Source organism: Triticum urartu, chromosome 7A, assembly GCF_056163025.1.
Source record: "Triticum urartu cultivar PI428250 chromosome 7A, HENAU_Tu73, whole genome shotgun sequence".
NCBI lineage: Eukaryota > Viridiplantae > Streptophyta > Magnoliopsida > Poales > Poaceae > Triticum > Triticum urartu.
Genome location: NC_141879.1, coordinates 684,407,536 through 684,423,093, shown reverse-complemented (window position 1 = coordinate 684,423,093; position 15,558 = coordinate 684,407,536). Strand labels below are relative to the sequence as shown.

The 15,558-nt window shown below is 47.2% G+C and overlaps 1 protein-coding gene across 1 annotated transcript; it reads left to right on the top strand.

Annotated features, from left to right (window-relative positions):
• The first annotated feature begins 910 nt into the window (after positions 1-910).
• On the top strand, positions 911-4,688 carry QKY (C2 calcium/lipid-binding plant phosphoribosyltransferase family protein). Its single transcript, XM_048685279.2, has one exon. The coding sequence runs from the start codon at positions 1,257-1,259 to the stop codon at positions 4,509-4,511; it is 3,255 nt and encodes a 1,084-aa protein (XP_048541236.1). The 5' UTR covers positions 911-1,256; the 3' UTR covers positions 4,512-4,688.
• Positions 4,689-15,558: the final 10,870 nt, after the last annotated feature.

Sequence of the window (15,558 nt, the reverse complement as noted above, 5' to 3'; positions counted from 1 at the left end):
TGCTGCTTTCGTCTCGGCATCTATAGTTGGTTGTATCAGAAAAAAAAAACTTTTGTCAGCATTGGTTGGTAGGAAATCAAGGTGGCGGGGCCCACAGTTAAAATCAGGTGGGAGACAATTCGTGGAAGGTTTACGTAACAAGCGTAGGTGTAGAATTATTCGACGAAAAAAGCCCAAAAAGGAACTAGACGGCATTCGATTCATGGTGACCGACACGACACACATCGGCGGCCAGATTTGTTGCAGTTGCGCACACGCGCACGCACGTCTGTGTTTGCTTCCGATCGATCGTCCAAGGGTGGATGGCGTGCACCGCTATGCTTTTAGGCTCGTCGACGTACGTACGTGGCGCATCAGTCACCACGTCGGCCGGTGAGAGGGGTCAGGTGGCGCCTTTGTAGTAGCCACAGCCAGGATGAACTGCCACCGGGGCGCTACCACCACGCATGGCCTGCGGCTCTGCGCACCATCATCTCTTTACATTCCCCACATCTTTCTGAAGCCAGATTTCACTTTCAGAAGGAGTTGTCCCTTTGACAGAGCATCAAACCCGTTTTGTTCTCCCATTTTCATCCGTCAGGGATCGATCATTTGACCTCCCGGGCAACCAAGCAAATGAAGTTACCGCACGCACGCGCGCCAGAGAAAAGCCATGGCGGCAGTGTGAACTAACAGACGGCGACGGCAGCAGAATCCGCAACAGGAGAACACATCACCAAGCGCGCAGAGAAAAGCAAGCAGCAGACAGACGAGATTCTGCGCGGGCAAAGCGAGAGCTTCCATGTCAAGAAAGCCACCAGCTTCGGGATCATCCATCTCCCTCCGTCCGCCTCACTCTAGCTCAGATTCTCTGGCTCGATCGCTCCTCACAAAGCAAAGCACACCGCCACCGGCTACCTACGTGCTCCCTCCGAAAGCGAAAGCATTTGGAAACCACCACCACCCCCGTCAACACCATAAGGAACCTCATTCCATTTGATCGACCCCTTCGCTTTCCCATCATCACCACCACGGCCACCGACTCCCGAATAATCCCTCTTCCTCCATTGCCTCGCTTTGGCTCAGATTCTCTCGCACGTACGCTCCATGGTTCTACCTAGCTAGCTCCTCTCTCACTGCTCACTCCAAAAGCAAAAGCACTCGGAAACCACCACACCCCTCCACGCCATAAGGAACCCTATTCCATCTGATCGCTCGCTCGCTTTCCCATCGTCGGCGCCGCGCGAGAGAGCGCCTCCATCGCCGAGCTCGCTGCCATGGCGGACGGGGGGCCGCCGCACGCGCACGGGCAGATGGTGCGCAGGCTGGCGGTGGAGGTGGTGGACGCGCGGGACCTGGTGCCCAAGGACGGGCTCGGCACCTCCAGCGCCTACGCGGTGGCCGACTTCGACGGACAGCGCAAGCGCACGCGGACCGTGCCGCGGGACCTCAACCCGCAGTGGCACGAGCGCCTCGAGTTCGCCGTGCCCGACCCGGCCGCCATGCACGCCGAGTCGCTCGACGTCTCGCTCTACCACGACCGCCGCTTCAACCCCTCCGGCGGGGGCGCCGGGGGCGGCAAGAACCACTTCCTCGGCCGCGTCCGCATCTACGGCTCCCAGTTCTCGCGCCGCGGCGAGGAGGGCATCGTCTACTTCCCGCTCGAGAAGCGCAGCCTGCTCAGCTGGATCCGCGGCGAGGTCGGCCTCAAGATCTACTACTACGACGAGCCGGCCGTGCCGCCCCCGCCGCCGCCGGAGGACCGGCCGCCCGAGGGGGCTGACAACGCGCCGCCGCCCGAGGTCCCGCCGGAACAGCCCAGGGAGCTCCCACCTGAGCTCCCAGAGCCGACGGAGGCCGCCGTGGAGGTGCAGCAGCCGCAGGCGCAGCCTCCGGTCATCATCGTGGAGGAAGCTCCCATGCACGGGCCACACGGTCCCATGATGCCGCCGCCCATGATGCACGGCCACATGATGCCGCCGCCGATGCATGGGCCACACGGCCCGATGATGCATGGTCCGCACGGTCCCATGATGCACGCCCGGATGATGCCACCGCAGCCAGAGCCTGAGCCGGAGCCGCAGCCGCAGCGTGAACCAGGGCCGGGGCCCGACGGGGCAGAAATGTACCCGCCTGAGCTCCGCAAGGAACGGATGGCGTCGAGCAACGGGCATGTCCGCGTCCCCCGACACCCGAGCGGCGGCTTCGGGCCTGATTACTACACGGCCGCCTCTCCCCGCGTCATCTCCGGGCGGTTCGCGTCCGCCGGCGAGGCCGTCGAGCCGGTGCAGTCGACGTACGACCTGGTGGAGCCGATGCGATACCTCTTCGTGCGCATCGTGCGGGTGCGCGGCATCCGCGCCTGCGAGGGCCCCTACGTCAAGATCCAAGCCGGCCCGCACTGCCTCCGCTCCCGGCCGGGCCGCGACGTCTCCGGCACCGGCAGCCCCGAGTGGAACCAGGTGTTCGCCGTCAGCCATGCGAAGCCGGAGCCGACGCTCGAGATATCCGTCTGGGACGGCGGGGCGCCATCTCCGGCGGACGCCTTCCTCGGCGGAGTGTGCTTCGATCTCTCCGACGTGCCCGTCCGCGACCAGCCGGACGGACCGCTGGCGGCGCAGTGGTACCGGCTCGAGGGCGGCGAGCCGGGCATGGTCACAGGGGACATCATGGTGTCGGTGTGGATCGGCACGCAGGCCGACGACGTGTTCCCGGAGGCCTGGAACACCGACGCGCCCTACGCCGCCTACACCCGCGCCAAGGTGTACCAGTCGCCCAAGCTGTGGTACCTGCGGGCGTCGATCATCGAGGCGCAGGACCTGCGCGTGCCGACGCCGCCGCCGGGGCTGCCGTTCGACGTGCGCGTCAAGGTCCAGCTCGGCTTCCAGTCGGCGCGCACCCGCCGGTCGGTGGCCAGCAGCAGCGGCTCGGCGTTCGCGTGGTCCGAGGACCTCATGTTCGTCGCGTCCGAGCCGCTGGACGACACCCTCGTCCTGCTCGTGGAGGACCGGTCGATGATCAAGGAGCCTGCTCTGCTCGGCCACGCCACCATCCCCGTGAGCTCCGTCGAGCAGCGCCTCGACGAGCGGCAGATCGTCGCGTCAAGATGGTTCAATCTCGAGGGCGGCATGGGTCATGGAGACAGCGGGGATCAGCAGGGACAAGCACCTCCAGGGTTCTACTCGGGCAGGCTGCACCTTCGACTCTCGCTGGAGGGAGGATACCACGTGCTCGACGAGGCGGCGCACGTGTGCAGCGACTACCGGCCGACGGCGAAGCAGCTGTGGAAGCCGCCGGTGGGCGTGCTGGAGCTCGGCATCGTCGGAGCGTGCGGCCTGCTCCCCATGAAGACGAAAGGAGGGTCCAAGGGCTCCACGGACGCCTACTGCGTGGCCAAGTACGGCAAGAAGTGGGTGCGCACGCGCACCGTCACCGACACCTTCAACCCGCGCTGGAACGAGCAGTACACGTGGCAGGTGTACGACCCGTGCACGGTGCTCACCGTCGCCGTCTTCGACAACTGGCGCATGTTCGCCGGCGCCGGCGACGAGCGCCAGGACTACCGCATCGGCAAGGTGCGCGTGCGCGTCTCCACGCTCGAGACCAACCGCGCCTACACCGCGTCCTACCCGCTGCTCGTGCTGCTGCGCCCGGGGCTCAAGAAGATGGGCGAGGTGCAGCTCGCCGTGCGCTTCTCGTCGCCGGCGCACCTCCCCGACACCTGGGCCACCTACACCTCGCCGCTCCTGCCGCGCATGCACTACCTCCGCCCCATCGGCGTCGCGCAGCAGGAGGCGCTGCGGGGCGCGGCCGTGCGCACCGTGGCAGCATGGCTGGCGCGCTCCGAGCCGCCGCTCGGGCCGGAGGTGGTGCGCTACATGCTGGACGCGGATGCGCACACCTGGAGCGTGCGCCGCGCCAAGGCCAACTGGTTCCGCATCATGGGGGTGCTCGCCTGGGCCGTCGGGCTGGAGCGGTGGCTCGACGGCGTGCGGCGCTGGCGCAACCCCTCCACCACCGTCCTCCTCCACGTCCTCTACCTCGTCCTCGTCTGGTACCCCGAGCTGGTGGTGCCCACCGCGTCGCTCTACGTCTTCCTCATCGGCGTCTGGTACTACCGGTTCCGGCCGCGGGCGCCGGCCGGCATGGACGCGCGGCTGTCGCAGGCCGACACCGTGGACGGCGACGAGCTGGAGGAGGAGTTCGACGCCGTCCCGGCGCCCGACGTCCTCCGGCTACGGTACGAGAGGCTGCGCACGCTGGCCGGGCGGGTGCAGCGCGTCATGGGCGACGTCGCGGCGCAGGGCGAGCGGCTGCAGGCGCTGGTGAGCTGGAGGGACCCGCGGGCGAGCCGGATCTTCGTCGGCGTCTGCCTGGCCGTCGCCGTGGCGCTGTACGCGATGCCGCCCAAGATGGTGGCCGTGGCGAGCGGGTTCTACTACCTCCGCCACCCCATGTTCCGGGACCCGATGCCCGCCGCGGCCGTCAACTTCTTCCGCCGCCTGCCCAGCCTCTCTGACAGGATGCTATGAGATTGGTGCCGGCTCCAATGTTCTTTCTTTCTTTTTTTTCGTTGCCGCAATAAACGTACGTACTATAGTGTGCGATAGGAATATACTCTATATCGGGGGAGAGAAAAAGTGTAGAAATAACACAATGATGATTGTATTCATAAGCATAGAAAACACATTATTAAAGACAATAGTTTATTTGATTGTGACAGCAATTGCTGCATAATTTACATGTGCCACGTTTTCATAGTCGCAAAAAGCATGTCGCCAAGGACTCCGATTAATTCAATTTTGCTAAAGCACATCTTGTGCCATTGATCGTACGGGAAGATTCATGTGCTGCATACCACTCCTTCATCTCCTTGAAATTAGGGGCGCGTGCGCGGAAATGGTTACGCCACGGCTAGTGGGGAAAGTGGGGGTGCGATGCCTCGAAAGTTGGGGGGGAGGGGGGGTGATGCCTCGATCCTCGCCCTAGAAATCCGCCACGTGTTACACTATACCTGCGCGTGGCCGTTGCGGGCGCCGTTGATCCAGAGATCTATGGTTGAAGAAACATGAAGAAAGTACCACCAGCATCGACAAGGATGGATGGCAAGACGACTCCATACCAACCCCAAAGTTTATGGCGCGTTCAACGGCGAACCAGTCTCTCTTTCAGCACTCATCAATAGGCTGAAAACAAGCCAAATATGAATGCAATCTTAGACATGTTTGATGCAAGCTTGTGCCAGGAAACTAAACAAGGTTGTAAACAAGGAGAAAGTCAACATTAAACATTGCCAATCCAATCTATATCAAGGCAAACAAGAAGTTACATAAAACATTTAACATATGTGAATGAATATTTATACTTCACAGCTATACTGAACTTGAGGAGGCAATGGCTTTGGTCCCAATCGCAGCCATCTCCTTAACATTCCTTAGTCAATTTTTAAAGTCCACGCAAAAAAAAAATGCTCCAGTCCTCAATATGATCAAACACAGTGCCAACGACTGAGGAAAGACGTTACATCAAATATATACAAGAGTGTTCATGGTAGCTGCTGCTTCTATCTAATTTTCACGGGTTGTCTGCTCCGCTAGCAACCTGGCAAGGTCATTGGCTAAATTATTCCACATACCCAATCCAAACAAGGTCCTTCAGTCTAAATTGGACTATAACACCGATTAACAAGCATTTCTATACAGATTTGCTATTTTACAGTCGAGTGTTTTTCAATTCGTTATCATTCAAATCTCTGTCCGTTCGTTCTCGCGTGCAGATTCACGCTAGGAGATGCATTTTCGGGTTCGTTTTATTTCTGGGCGCGGTTTTGCTTCCGTCCCAGCCCGTTACCGCCGCCCGGTCTGGCACCGATTGTTTTTTATTTCTATTTTGGGGTGTCGTTTCCCCGTTGTACATGCCCTGAGGGAGAGGAACAGGCGCTCGTGCAACAGAGTAGAGGATGCGATTCTGTTTGTTTATGTCGATTCCGAGTTTCCCCACCGCTCGATCTTGATTTCTCCTCCCTTTCTCTTCGATCCATGGCTGCCGCGGTTGGTTGCTCTCGTATTTCTCCCTCCCCCGTCTGATTTTGGCTTGTTTATGCCTATCTAGCTTCCAGATGTAGGTGAGTTTTTTGTTAGGATTCATCATAGGTGTATGTTGCTGCCATTTTGTTGTAGGTTTTGTTGCTCTTTGTAGTTTTAGCTATTGGTTCTGGATACTGGCATGCGTAGTCCGCCATTGCTCCCCCTCTGCTCGCCTAGGATGTATGATTTCTTCTGTTGGTGCTAGGTCATCTGGTGTAGGCGCTGGTAGGTGGCTCGATTTTGTAGGTTGGTTTAGATCTAGGTCATCAGATGGGTGTTTCGGTGGTTACGGTTGGTGATTTGCGCTGGTAGGTGGTCTCTGTTTTGGTCTTGTTGCTCTTGTTGTTCCTGAACCCTCTTGAAAATTTGTTATAGATGTATAGCTTTTGGTAGGTTAGATGTAGGTGTAAGTTTCCCTGGTTGAGGGTTTTCTCCGTGCATCATATTTACTGAGTTAGCTCTGCTTTTTGATGATTAATACGTTTTTCTGGTGCATTTCCATGATTTCATTTCACTGTAATCCCTTGTGTTCTAAGCCCTGTAGGTGTTCCTCTGTGTACTAGCACTGTAGTTTTTCCTTATTTCTAGCACTGTAGTTTCCCTTATTTTGTCAGTGTTTGATCATCTCACCGAATTCTGTGTGCTAGCTCTGTAGTGCTGATGTAGTAGAGTGTAAGCATAGGAATTACAGTGTAATTTAGCCCAGAATTACAGTGTAATTTAGCCCAGAATTTCAGTGTAATGTCCACGCTTACTTTTTGTAATTGCAGTGTAGTTTACCCTAGAATTGTAATTCAGCCCAGAATTTTTAAGCGTAATCCCAGTGCTTCATCTTTGTATTTACAGTGTAAACCTTATGCTTCATTTATGTAAGTGCAGTGTAATCTTCCGCAGAATTACAGTGTAATTTTGCCTAGAATTTCAGTGTAATCTTCCTTTGCAGTTCCTGTTTTATTTACATTTGTGATTCCCTAGTGTGATTATTCATTCCTTCACTGCCCGTGTGTACTAGCAGTGTAATATACCCCAGATTTTCACTGTACTTTGTATGCTTCAGGACTGTAATTGTTGCATGGTTACGCTGTATTATTTCACAGCTTTACACTGTAATTGTTGTAGGTTTTTCAGTTTTTGTCTGATAAATGACTTTCAAATGCTTCATCACTGTAATATACCCCAGATTTTTTCTTTAAATTATATGCATCAGAACTGTAATTGTTATATGCTTCAGATAGATTATATTGGCTTTTTGTTTGAGCTTACACTGTAGTATACCATAGTTCTACACTATAATTTGTATGGTTCGGCATTGTATTTGTTGTAGGTATTTGTGAGGTAGATTAGAGTGGATTTTACCTTTGAATTGGAGGGCTTACACTATAACTTACTGCAGATTTACACTGTAATTTGAATCTTCACCACTGTAATTGTTGTAGGGTTACAACATATTTGTCAGATAGATCACAGTTTGATTTACCTCTGATTTTGCAGTGTAATTAGCATGCTTTTAGGACTGCAATTCATGTAGTTTCTTGCTTTTTATTTTCTTCTTTTCTTGTGCTAGTGTGCCTCTGTTGCAGTAGTATTGAGTGAGGTCCTGTTTTAGGTTGATGATTGTTTTGGTGTTCTTTCTTGATTTGTCTAGTAGATAGTGTTGCATTAGTTGTTCATGTGTATTCTTTAATGAAGTGTATGGAGAGTTTTTTCTTCTATTTTACTTCTTTTCTTTTTCCTCCTTCATGTATTCTGTTTATAGGTTTAGTTTAATGAGTAACCTGCGGAAAGTCTCTCATCAGGATGTTCGGTTAGTATCATCTCTTGAGAATGCAGATTCTGTGGGTGAACCTATTGTGCCTACGGTAGTTATTTATTTCTTCTTATCTAGCTTTATTTTATTGTTCTTAGTTATTGAGATTGTTTTATTTAATTTTAGTCTGTTGACTTTTTAAATTTTTTTGCAGGAACTATCTGGTGATGAAGGGGGGTTTGACAAAGCTCTTTTGAAGTTCTATCTGAATCAAGTGTGTTTTTCTTTTCTTGTACTATTTTTCATTTTGTTTTGTGTATTTTCTTTTGGGTGACCTTTGTGTTTTTGTCATTTCAGAAAGTAAAATGCTCGAAGAGGAAATTATCATCTGCTTCCATGTTGATTAGCCCATCTCCTGAGTGTACCTGCAAGGAAAAGGGCAATTTGTTTTCTATAGTTGTACTTTTCTCTGATTGGTAGCTCTGTGGTATTTGAATTTTGATTTTACCTTGAATATAATGTCGGAATGTAGAAGGGCGATGAAAGAAAATGTGTCCTGCGGCATATTTGTTGTGAGCTTTTATTATTATTTATATATTTAGAATGTTCCTATAGTGTCTTGCAACATATCCTGAAACAAATGTGCAACCACATTTAGAATGAGTTCTTCCTGTGACGATCCAGTAGATCCTCTTCGGTTACTATCCTTATCATGCTCCTCATCTTGTATATTTGAACAAAAAATGTCAGTACCAACATAATATTGAGCAACAAACCGTTTAGATATAGATGGATTTTGCTGGGTACTTAAACCGGTGTACTTTATGTATTTTTGCTGCCAATAGTTGGGGTATTCCCAGTGTATCCTCGGAACTAACATGGTACATTATTGTGAAGTAGCTCTGAAGTTTCATTGTAATTTATTGGTTTTTTACAGCATAACTTCATCACTGCAAATCCCTGCATAATTTCATTCTAATTCCCTGTGTATTTTATCTGTATTTTTCAAGGGTATTGCATTGTAAGCACTTTCACTGTAATTCTTGGGTATTACAGTGTACGCCATGAGTACTTGCTGTGTAATTCCTATTTGTATGTATACTGTATTTAATAGAGGTTTTACAATGTAATTCTTGCTCACTTGCACTGTAATTACAAGCTTAGAATTCTTGGGTTTCACACTTTAGTTCCTGCTCACTTACACTGTAATTTAGTGTAAGCGCAACTGGTTTTACAAGTGTAATTCCTTATGTTCTTGCAGTGTAATTACTGTGTATGTACAATGTAATTTATAGGGGGATTTACACAGTAAATCTTGGTCACTTTCAGTGTAAGTCTTGGGTATTTTCAGTGTCATCCGTTTTTACTTGCATTGTAATTAGTTTCTGCTACTGAATGTTTCTGAAAATTACCCTAGATTTTACATTGGAACTACCTCAATATTTAGAGTAATTTCCATGTTCATGTCACTGTAACTGCTACATGTAGCATGCAAAGGTTATGTAATTTCCCAGATTTACACCTGCTGTTGATCTGTCTCTTGTATTTACACTGTTTTTACCCCCCTTAAATTGGAACTACGGCAGAATTTCAGTGTAATTTCCATGTTCATGTCATTGTAATTGCTACATGTAGCTTGCAAAGTTCATGTAATTTCCCAGATTTACAGTTTGCTGTTGATCTATCTCTTTTGTAGATGAATAAACTTCCTCCTGATTTGTTCATGCCAGAGGTGAAGAGAATGAAGGGGGTGAACAATTGGAGTAGGAGTGTTGCTGACCTGTGGATCGTCCTATTTCAATTGGAGTAGGAGAGTTGTATCTAGGTGAACCGGGTCAGAGATTAGCCCAAACCGTTTTCTTTCAAATACAAATCATACAGTTGTCGTGGTGGAGTGTTGGACATACAGGTGTCAGCTGTTTATTTGTCTGGAAATTTGAATGTTCTCGAATTAAAAAACAGTCAAATGCTAAATAGACAGTCCCTTTCTATAAAGGCCTGTCACCACCGTAACACTTGCAGAAGGTAAAAGCCTCCTTATTAAAAATGAAGTAATAAACATCACCAAGAATGTCTTGTGTATTATATCAAGACCCTCACATTTTGCAGTCGAAAGACAAAATTTTGACAAGTCACGAGAATCTTTGCTAGAAATTTTGGCAGCATAACGCGTGAGAAGAAACACACTACAATTGCTGCACAACCATGTCTGCCATTTTGTATTTCACGTTGAAGGAGAACACTGTGCCATTACAGAAACTTGGCCATCAGCTAAAAAATTCTAGTTTAACACTACAGAGAGGCTGCACAATAGCCAGTCTGTTACACTAAGCCGTCACTTCTCAACAATGCATCATGTATCATGCTTCACTCACTATAAGATAACATTTTGCTCTTGGTGACACCTCTGCGTTGAGCTCGGAAAACCTTCCTCTTCCCACGCTGACCTGACCTGGCGACCAAAGTTGAGCTTAAAATAAATTTTATTTGGAGGACTACCTTCTCTTGCCTTTCACAGGTAGCAACTCTTCGTTTTAGCAAAACAAAGAAAAGAACTGATAGCACATGTTAATTTGCATCCCAAACAAACTAAGCAAGGAACTATGGAGTATGTTCTTCTTATGCCACACAAGCTTTGCATTGTTTTAGTAACGTACCCGATCAAAAGGATGAAAGAATATCATCTACTCTAAGTAGACACTGGCAACTATAAACAACACAAACCCAAAAGCCATGATCACACAAGCTCGGCTCGGCTCATTCCCGCAACTCGCGCCGCGCCGCGCCGAGTCCAATGAGATTGGTGATGTGTCCAATGTTCTTTCAACGTAATGTACGTACTATAGTGTGCGATAGGAATATACTCTATATCGGGGGAGAGAAAAAGTGTAGAAATAACACATGATGATTTGTATTCATAAGCATAGAAAACACATTATTAAAGACAATAGTTTATATGATTGTGACAGCAATTGCTGCATAATTTACATCTACCATGTTTTTATAGTCAGTCGCAAGAAGCTTGTCGCCAAGGACTCCGTTAATTCAGTTTTGCTAAAGCATGTCTTGTGCCATTGATGGTATGGGGAGATTCATGTGCTGCATACCACTGCTTCACCTCCTTGAAATTAGGTGCGCGCGCACGGAAACGGTTACGCCACGGCTAGTGAGGAAAGTGGGGGTGCGACGCCTCGATCGTCGCCCTAGAAATCCGCCACGTGTTGCACTGTACCTGCGCGCGTTGCCGTTGCGGGCGCCGTTGATTCAAAGATCTACGGCTGAAGAACAAGGATGTCGGAACCCTGAAGAAACATGAAGAAAGTACCACCAGCACCGACAAGGATGGATGGCAAGATGACTCCATACCGACCCCAAAGTTCATGGCGCGTTCAATGGCGAACCAGCCTCTCTTTCGGCACTCATCAACAAGCTGAAAACAAGCCAAATATGAATGCAATCTTAGACATGTTTGACGCAGGCATATGCCAAGAAACTAAACAAGGTTGATAAACAAGGAGAAAGTCAACATTAAACATTGCCAATCCAATCTATATCAAGGCAAACAAGAAGTTACATAAAACATTTAACATATGTGAATGAATATTTATACTTCACAGCTATACTGAACTGGAGGAGGCAATGGCTTTGGTCCCAATTGGAACCATCTCCTTAACATTGCTCGGTCAATTTTCAAAGTCCACGCAAAAAATGCTGCAGTCCTAAATATGATCAAACACGGTGTCAACGACTGAGGAAAGATGTTACATCAAATATATACAAGAGTGTTCATGGTAGCTGCTGCTTCTATCTAATTTTCACGGGTTGTCTGCTCCGCTAGCAACCTGGCAAGGTCATTGGCTAAATTATTCCACATACCCAATCCAAACAAGGTCCTTCAGTCTAAATTGGACTATAACACCGATTAACAAGCATTTCTATAAAGGCCGGTCACCACCGTAACACTTGCAGAAGATAAAAGCCTCCTTATTAAAAATGAAGTAATAAACATCACCAAGAATGTCTTGTGTATTATATCAAGACCCTCACATTTTGTAGTCAAAAGACAAACTTTTGACAAGTCACGAGAATCTTTGCTAGAAATTTTGGCAACATAATGCGAGGGAAGAAACATACTGCAGTTGCTGCACAACCATGTCTGCCATTTTGTATTTCACATTGAAGGAGAACACTGTGCCATTACAGAAACTTGGCCATCAGCTAAAAAAATCTAGTTTAACACTACAGAGAGGCTGCACAATAGCCAGTCTGTTACACCAAGCCGTCACTTATCAACAATGCATCATGTATCATGCTTCACTCACTACAAGATATCATTTTGCTCTTGGTGACGCCTCTGTGTTGAGCCCGAAAAACCTTCCTCTTCCCACGCTGACCTGACCTGGCCACCAAAGTTGAGCTTAAAACAAATTTTATTTGGAGGATTACCTTCTCTTGCCTTTCACAGGTAGCAACTCTTCGTTTTAGCAAAACAAAGAAAAGAACTGACAGCACATGTTAATTTGCATCCCAAACAAACAAAGCAAGGAACTATGGAGTATGTTCTTCTTGTGCCACACAAGCTTTGCATTGTTTCAGTAACGTAACCGATCAAAAGGATGAAAGAATATCATCTACTCTAAGTAGACACGGGCAACTATAAACAACACAAACCCAAAAGCCATGATCACACAAGCTTGGCTCGGCTCATTCCCGCAACTCGCGCCGCGCCGCAGCGAGGCGGGCGGCGGAGGAGGAGTGCGCAAGGGCCTCTTCTAGTTTCAAGCTCCAAACACATGTGGAAAAGAAACCCTTATAAGGAGGTCCAACTCCTCTCCAACTTCCGAGGTGGGACTAAACTTCTCACTACACCTAGTGCCAACTAAACCCACATGTCCCTTAGAGATTTTCAGAAATTGTTAGACGGCCTCTAGGCCCACCCTAATATTTCAACAGGTCTCATTCCAAGAAATTATAATGTTCAAGCTGAACATAACACAAATGTTTTCCACAAGCAGGGCCGGCCATATGTTTCGAAAGGCCCTAGGACGAACTTGACGACATGGGCCCCTTTAGTGTTTAAATTTTCAGTTTGCTTTTTTTTCAGCACCCGACAAATGCTTCTTAGAACACATTGTAAGGCAGGCTAATGTAGTAATGTTCTAAAATTATGAACAAAAGAGGATACAAAGAATTAGAAACTTATGCATTAGAACCCTAGGCATTAATAGGACACAAAATTTCAGGATGGACGGATACGTATTTTGTAAAAAGTCTAAATTAGAAATTTTTACATTAAAATGCCAATCATGTACACTATCAAAACCTAATTATGTACACTGAAACGAGGGGACGAATCATGGATGTATACGTACGTACTTGTGATTTTCTGAAAGACCGGACGAACTCGCTGCCACCCGATGCCGGATGGCCGGGTCGTCGGCACGGGCGCACAACGCAACAGCAGGCTGCCAGCCTGCCACACGCAGCGGCGAGAACGAACAAGGCACCCCTGATCCTGAATCCCGAGCGTCCGAGGCGCCGAGCGATGGTTTGAAGACAAACAGACGAAACATACACACCCGCAAAAAAATAACAGACGAAAGAACTGACGAAGCGAAGCGTAGCGGATTGATTTGGATTTTTTTTAAGAAACAGCTGATTGATTTGATTAACGTGTTTTCATCCGGCATTTCCTATTTGGCGCCACAGGCGCCAGTTAACGTGCATTTTCATTAACTGGCGCCTGTGGCCTCTGTAAATGGGCCAGCCCATCTAGGCGCCGGTTAACATTTTTTGTGAAAATTCTATGAACTTTTAGAAATTTCAACAGTTTTTTCCTGATTTATGAACTTTTTTAATATCGACGAACATTTTTGAATATTGATGAATTTTTTTGAAATTTGATGAACACCATTTTGAAAATGGATGAACTTTTTTTTTCAGTTCAACGAACTTTTTCTAAAAATACATGAACTTTTTTTGAATTTCTATGAACTTTTTCAAATTTAATGAACTTTTGCTAAATTGGATGAATTTTTTTTCAATTTGAATGAACTTTTTTTCAAATTGATGAAACTTTTTTAAAGATATGAACTTTTTTTCAAATGGACGAACCTTTTTTCTTTAAATGTATAAACCCTTTTTGATTTCATATTTTTATTTTCGTAACAAAAAATAAAAAATAAACTCGGGCAGCACGCTAGTGGGCCGGCCCATGCTTGCAGCGCTGCAGGCGCCGGATCGTTAACGGGTGCCTGCAGCGCTGCATAGGAGCTCCCTTTTCATCTGGGCAGCCCTGCCTGGCAATTCGCTAGCCGTCTGGGCCTAGCTTATATTTCCTTTTTTTCTATAATTTTTTCCCTATCTAATTTTTTGCTGGCCTACCAGATCATGCCTATGTTTCATGTCCAGACATTTCTCCAGCACAATTAACAAGCAGCAATAAATAGAGCACATATTGCAATGAACTTCACAAGACAAAGTCCAATTGAATATATTTCGCTATCATCAACCAATTAAGGAGCTCCAGTCCAAGAAAATCATCAGGAATTATAACCTTTAACCTTTTTTTTAAATCCATACGATGCATTAGTCTGATAAGATAAGAGTTCAACAAGTTGTTCCAAACACAAACAAGATGACAAAAGGGAACAAACCTCCCTTATTGATCATAATAGAAAATGAGACCAAAGTTATAGGCAAAGCTCATACAAAAGTACTATAGGATAGAACTTCCACCAGAGAAGAAGAAAAGCACTTCTTTCACAGCAGAAATAGAAGCACCACGCCGCCTCTCACTCTTCAGGATGCAATTACCAAGACACCTTCTGAAGCTTTTCATCACTGACATAGATACTGTCGAAGAACTTACTGATGTCCTTTTCTTCACAGGCCAGGCAATTCTATTTCTTCAAATATGGAAGGAAAACATGAAAACAATGATGAGCACTTTAGCATGGCATAATTAAAAGAAAAAGAGTTTATAGTGCTGAAACCTGAAAGAGGACACGTAGTTATAATAACAATGGTTAACTATTAGCATGTACCATTCTAATTGAAAACAAAATCATTGTTTCAAAAATAAAATAAAATACCTACATACAGTGTGTATTCCATTAGAAACAAACAACTAGTCACAGTGCAAGAGGTTGATAAGGAAAGCAATAGCAAAATCATCTTAACGAGGATAGGAAAACAATTCATAAACTCAAGCTTGCTGGTTATAAAACATAAGATCAAGAACAGTCACATATATACACAAAATGCTTTAGCTAGCATACATACTTACATACTAATTCAAATATGCAGCATCATTCTGAAAACAATAAACCACCACATACAGAATCGCTTGAGGTTCATGATTAAAAGCAATAAAATCGAGCTAACTCATGATGTAAAATCATGTAATGCAACTAAGAAGAAATGCATTGTCTCTCTAACCTGCAGATTTGTTAAGGGGTGATAATAAACTTGTGTAAGAGCAAAATCTTCATCATGAAATAGCAAAGAAAAACATGCACAGGCTCAAGGATGCTGGCTATAAAATAGGATATCAAGAAACAAAATTCACATAGGTAACGACATGCTTCAGGGTACAGACAAAACATTCATTATGCAGCAACATTTCAGTAAAACTAGACGCTCTCTTTAAGGACATATATCTAGCTTGATGTTCATAGTCAAAAGGGAGGTAATTCATGATTTATGGTAACATGATGCAACTAAGAAGAAAAGCAACGACTCTAA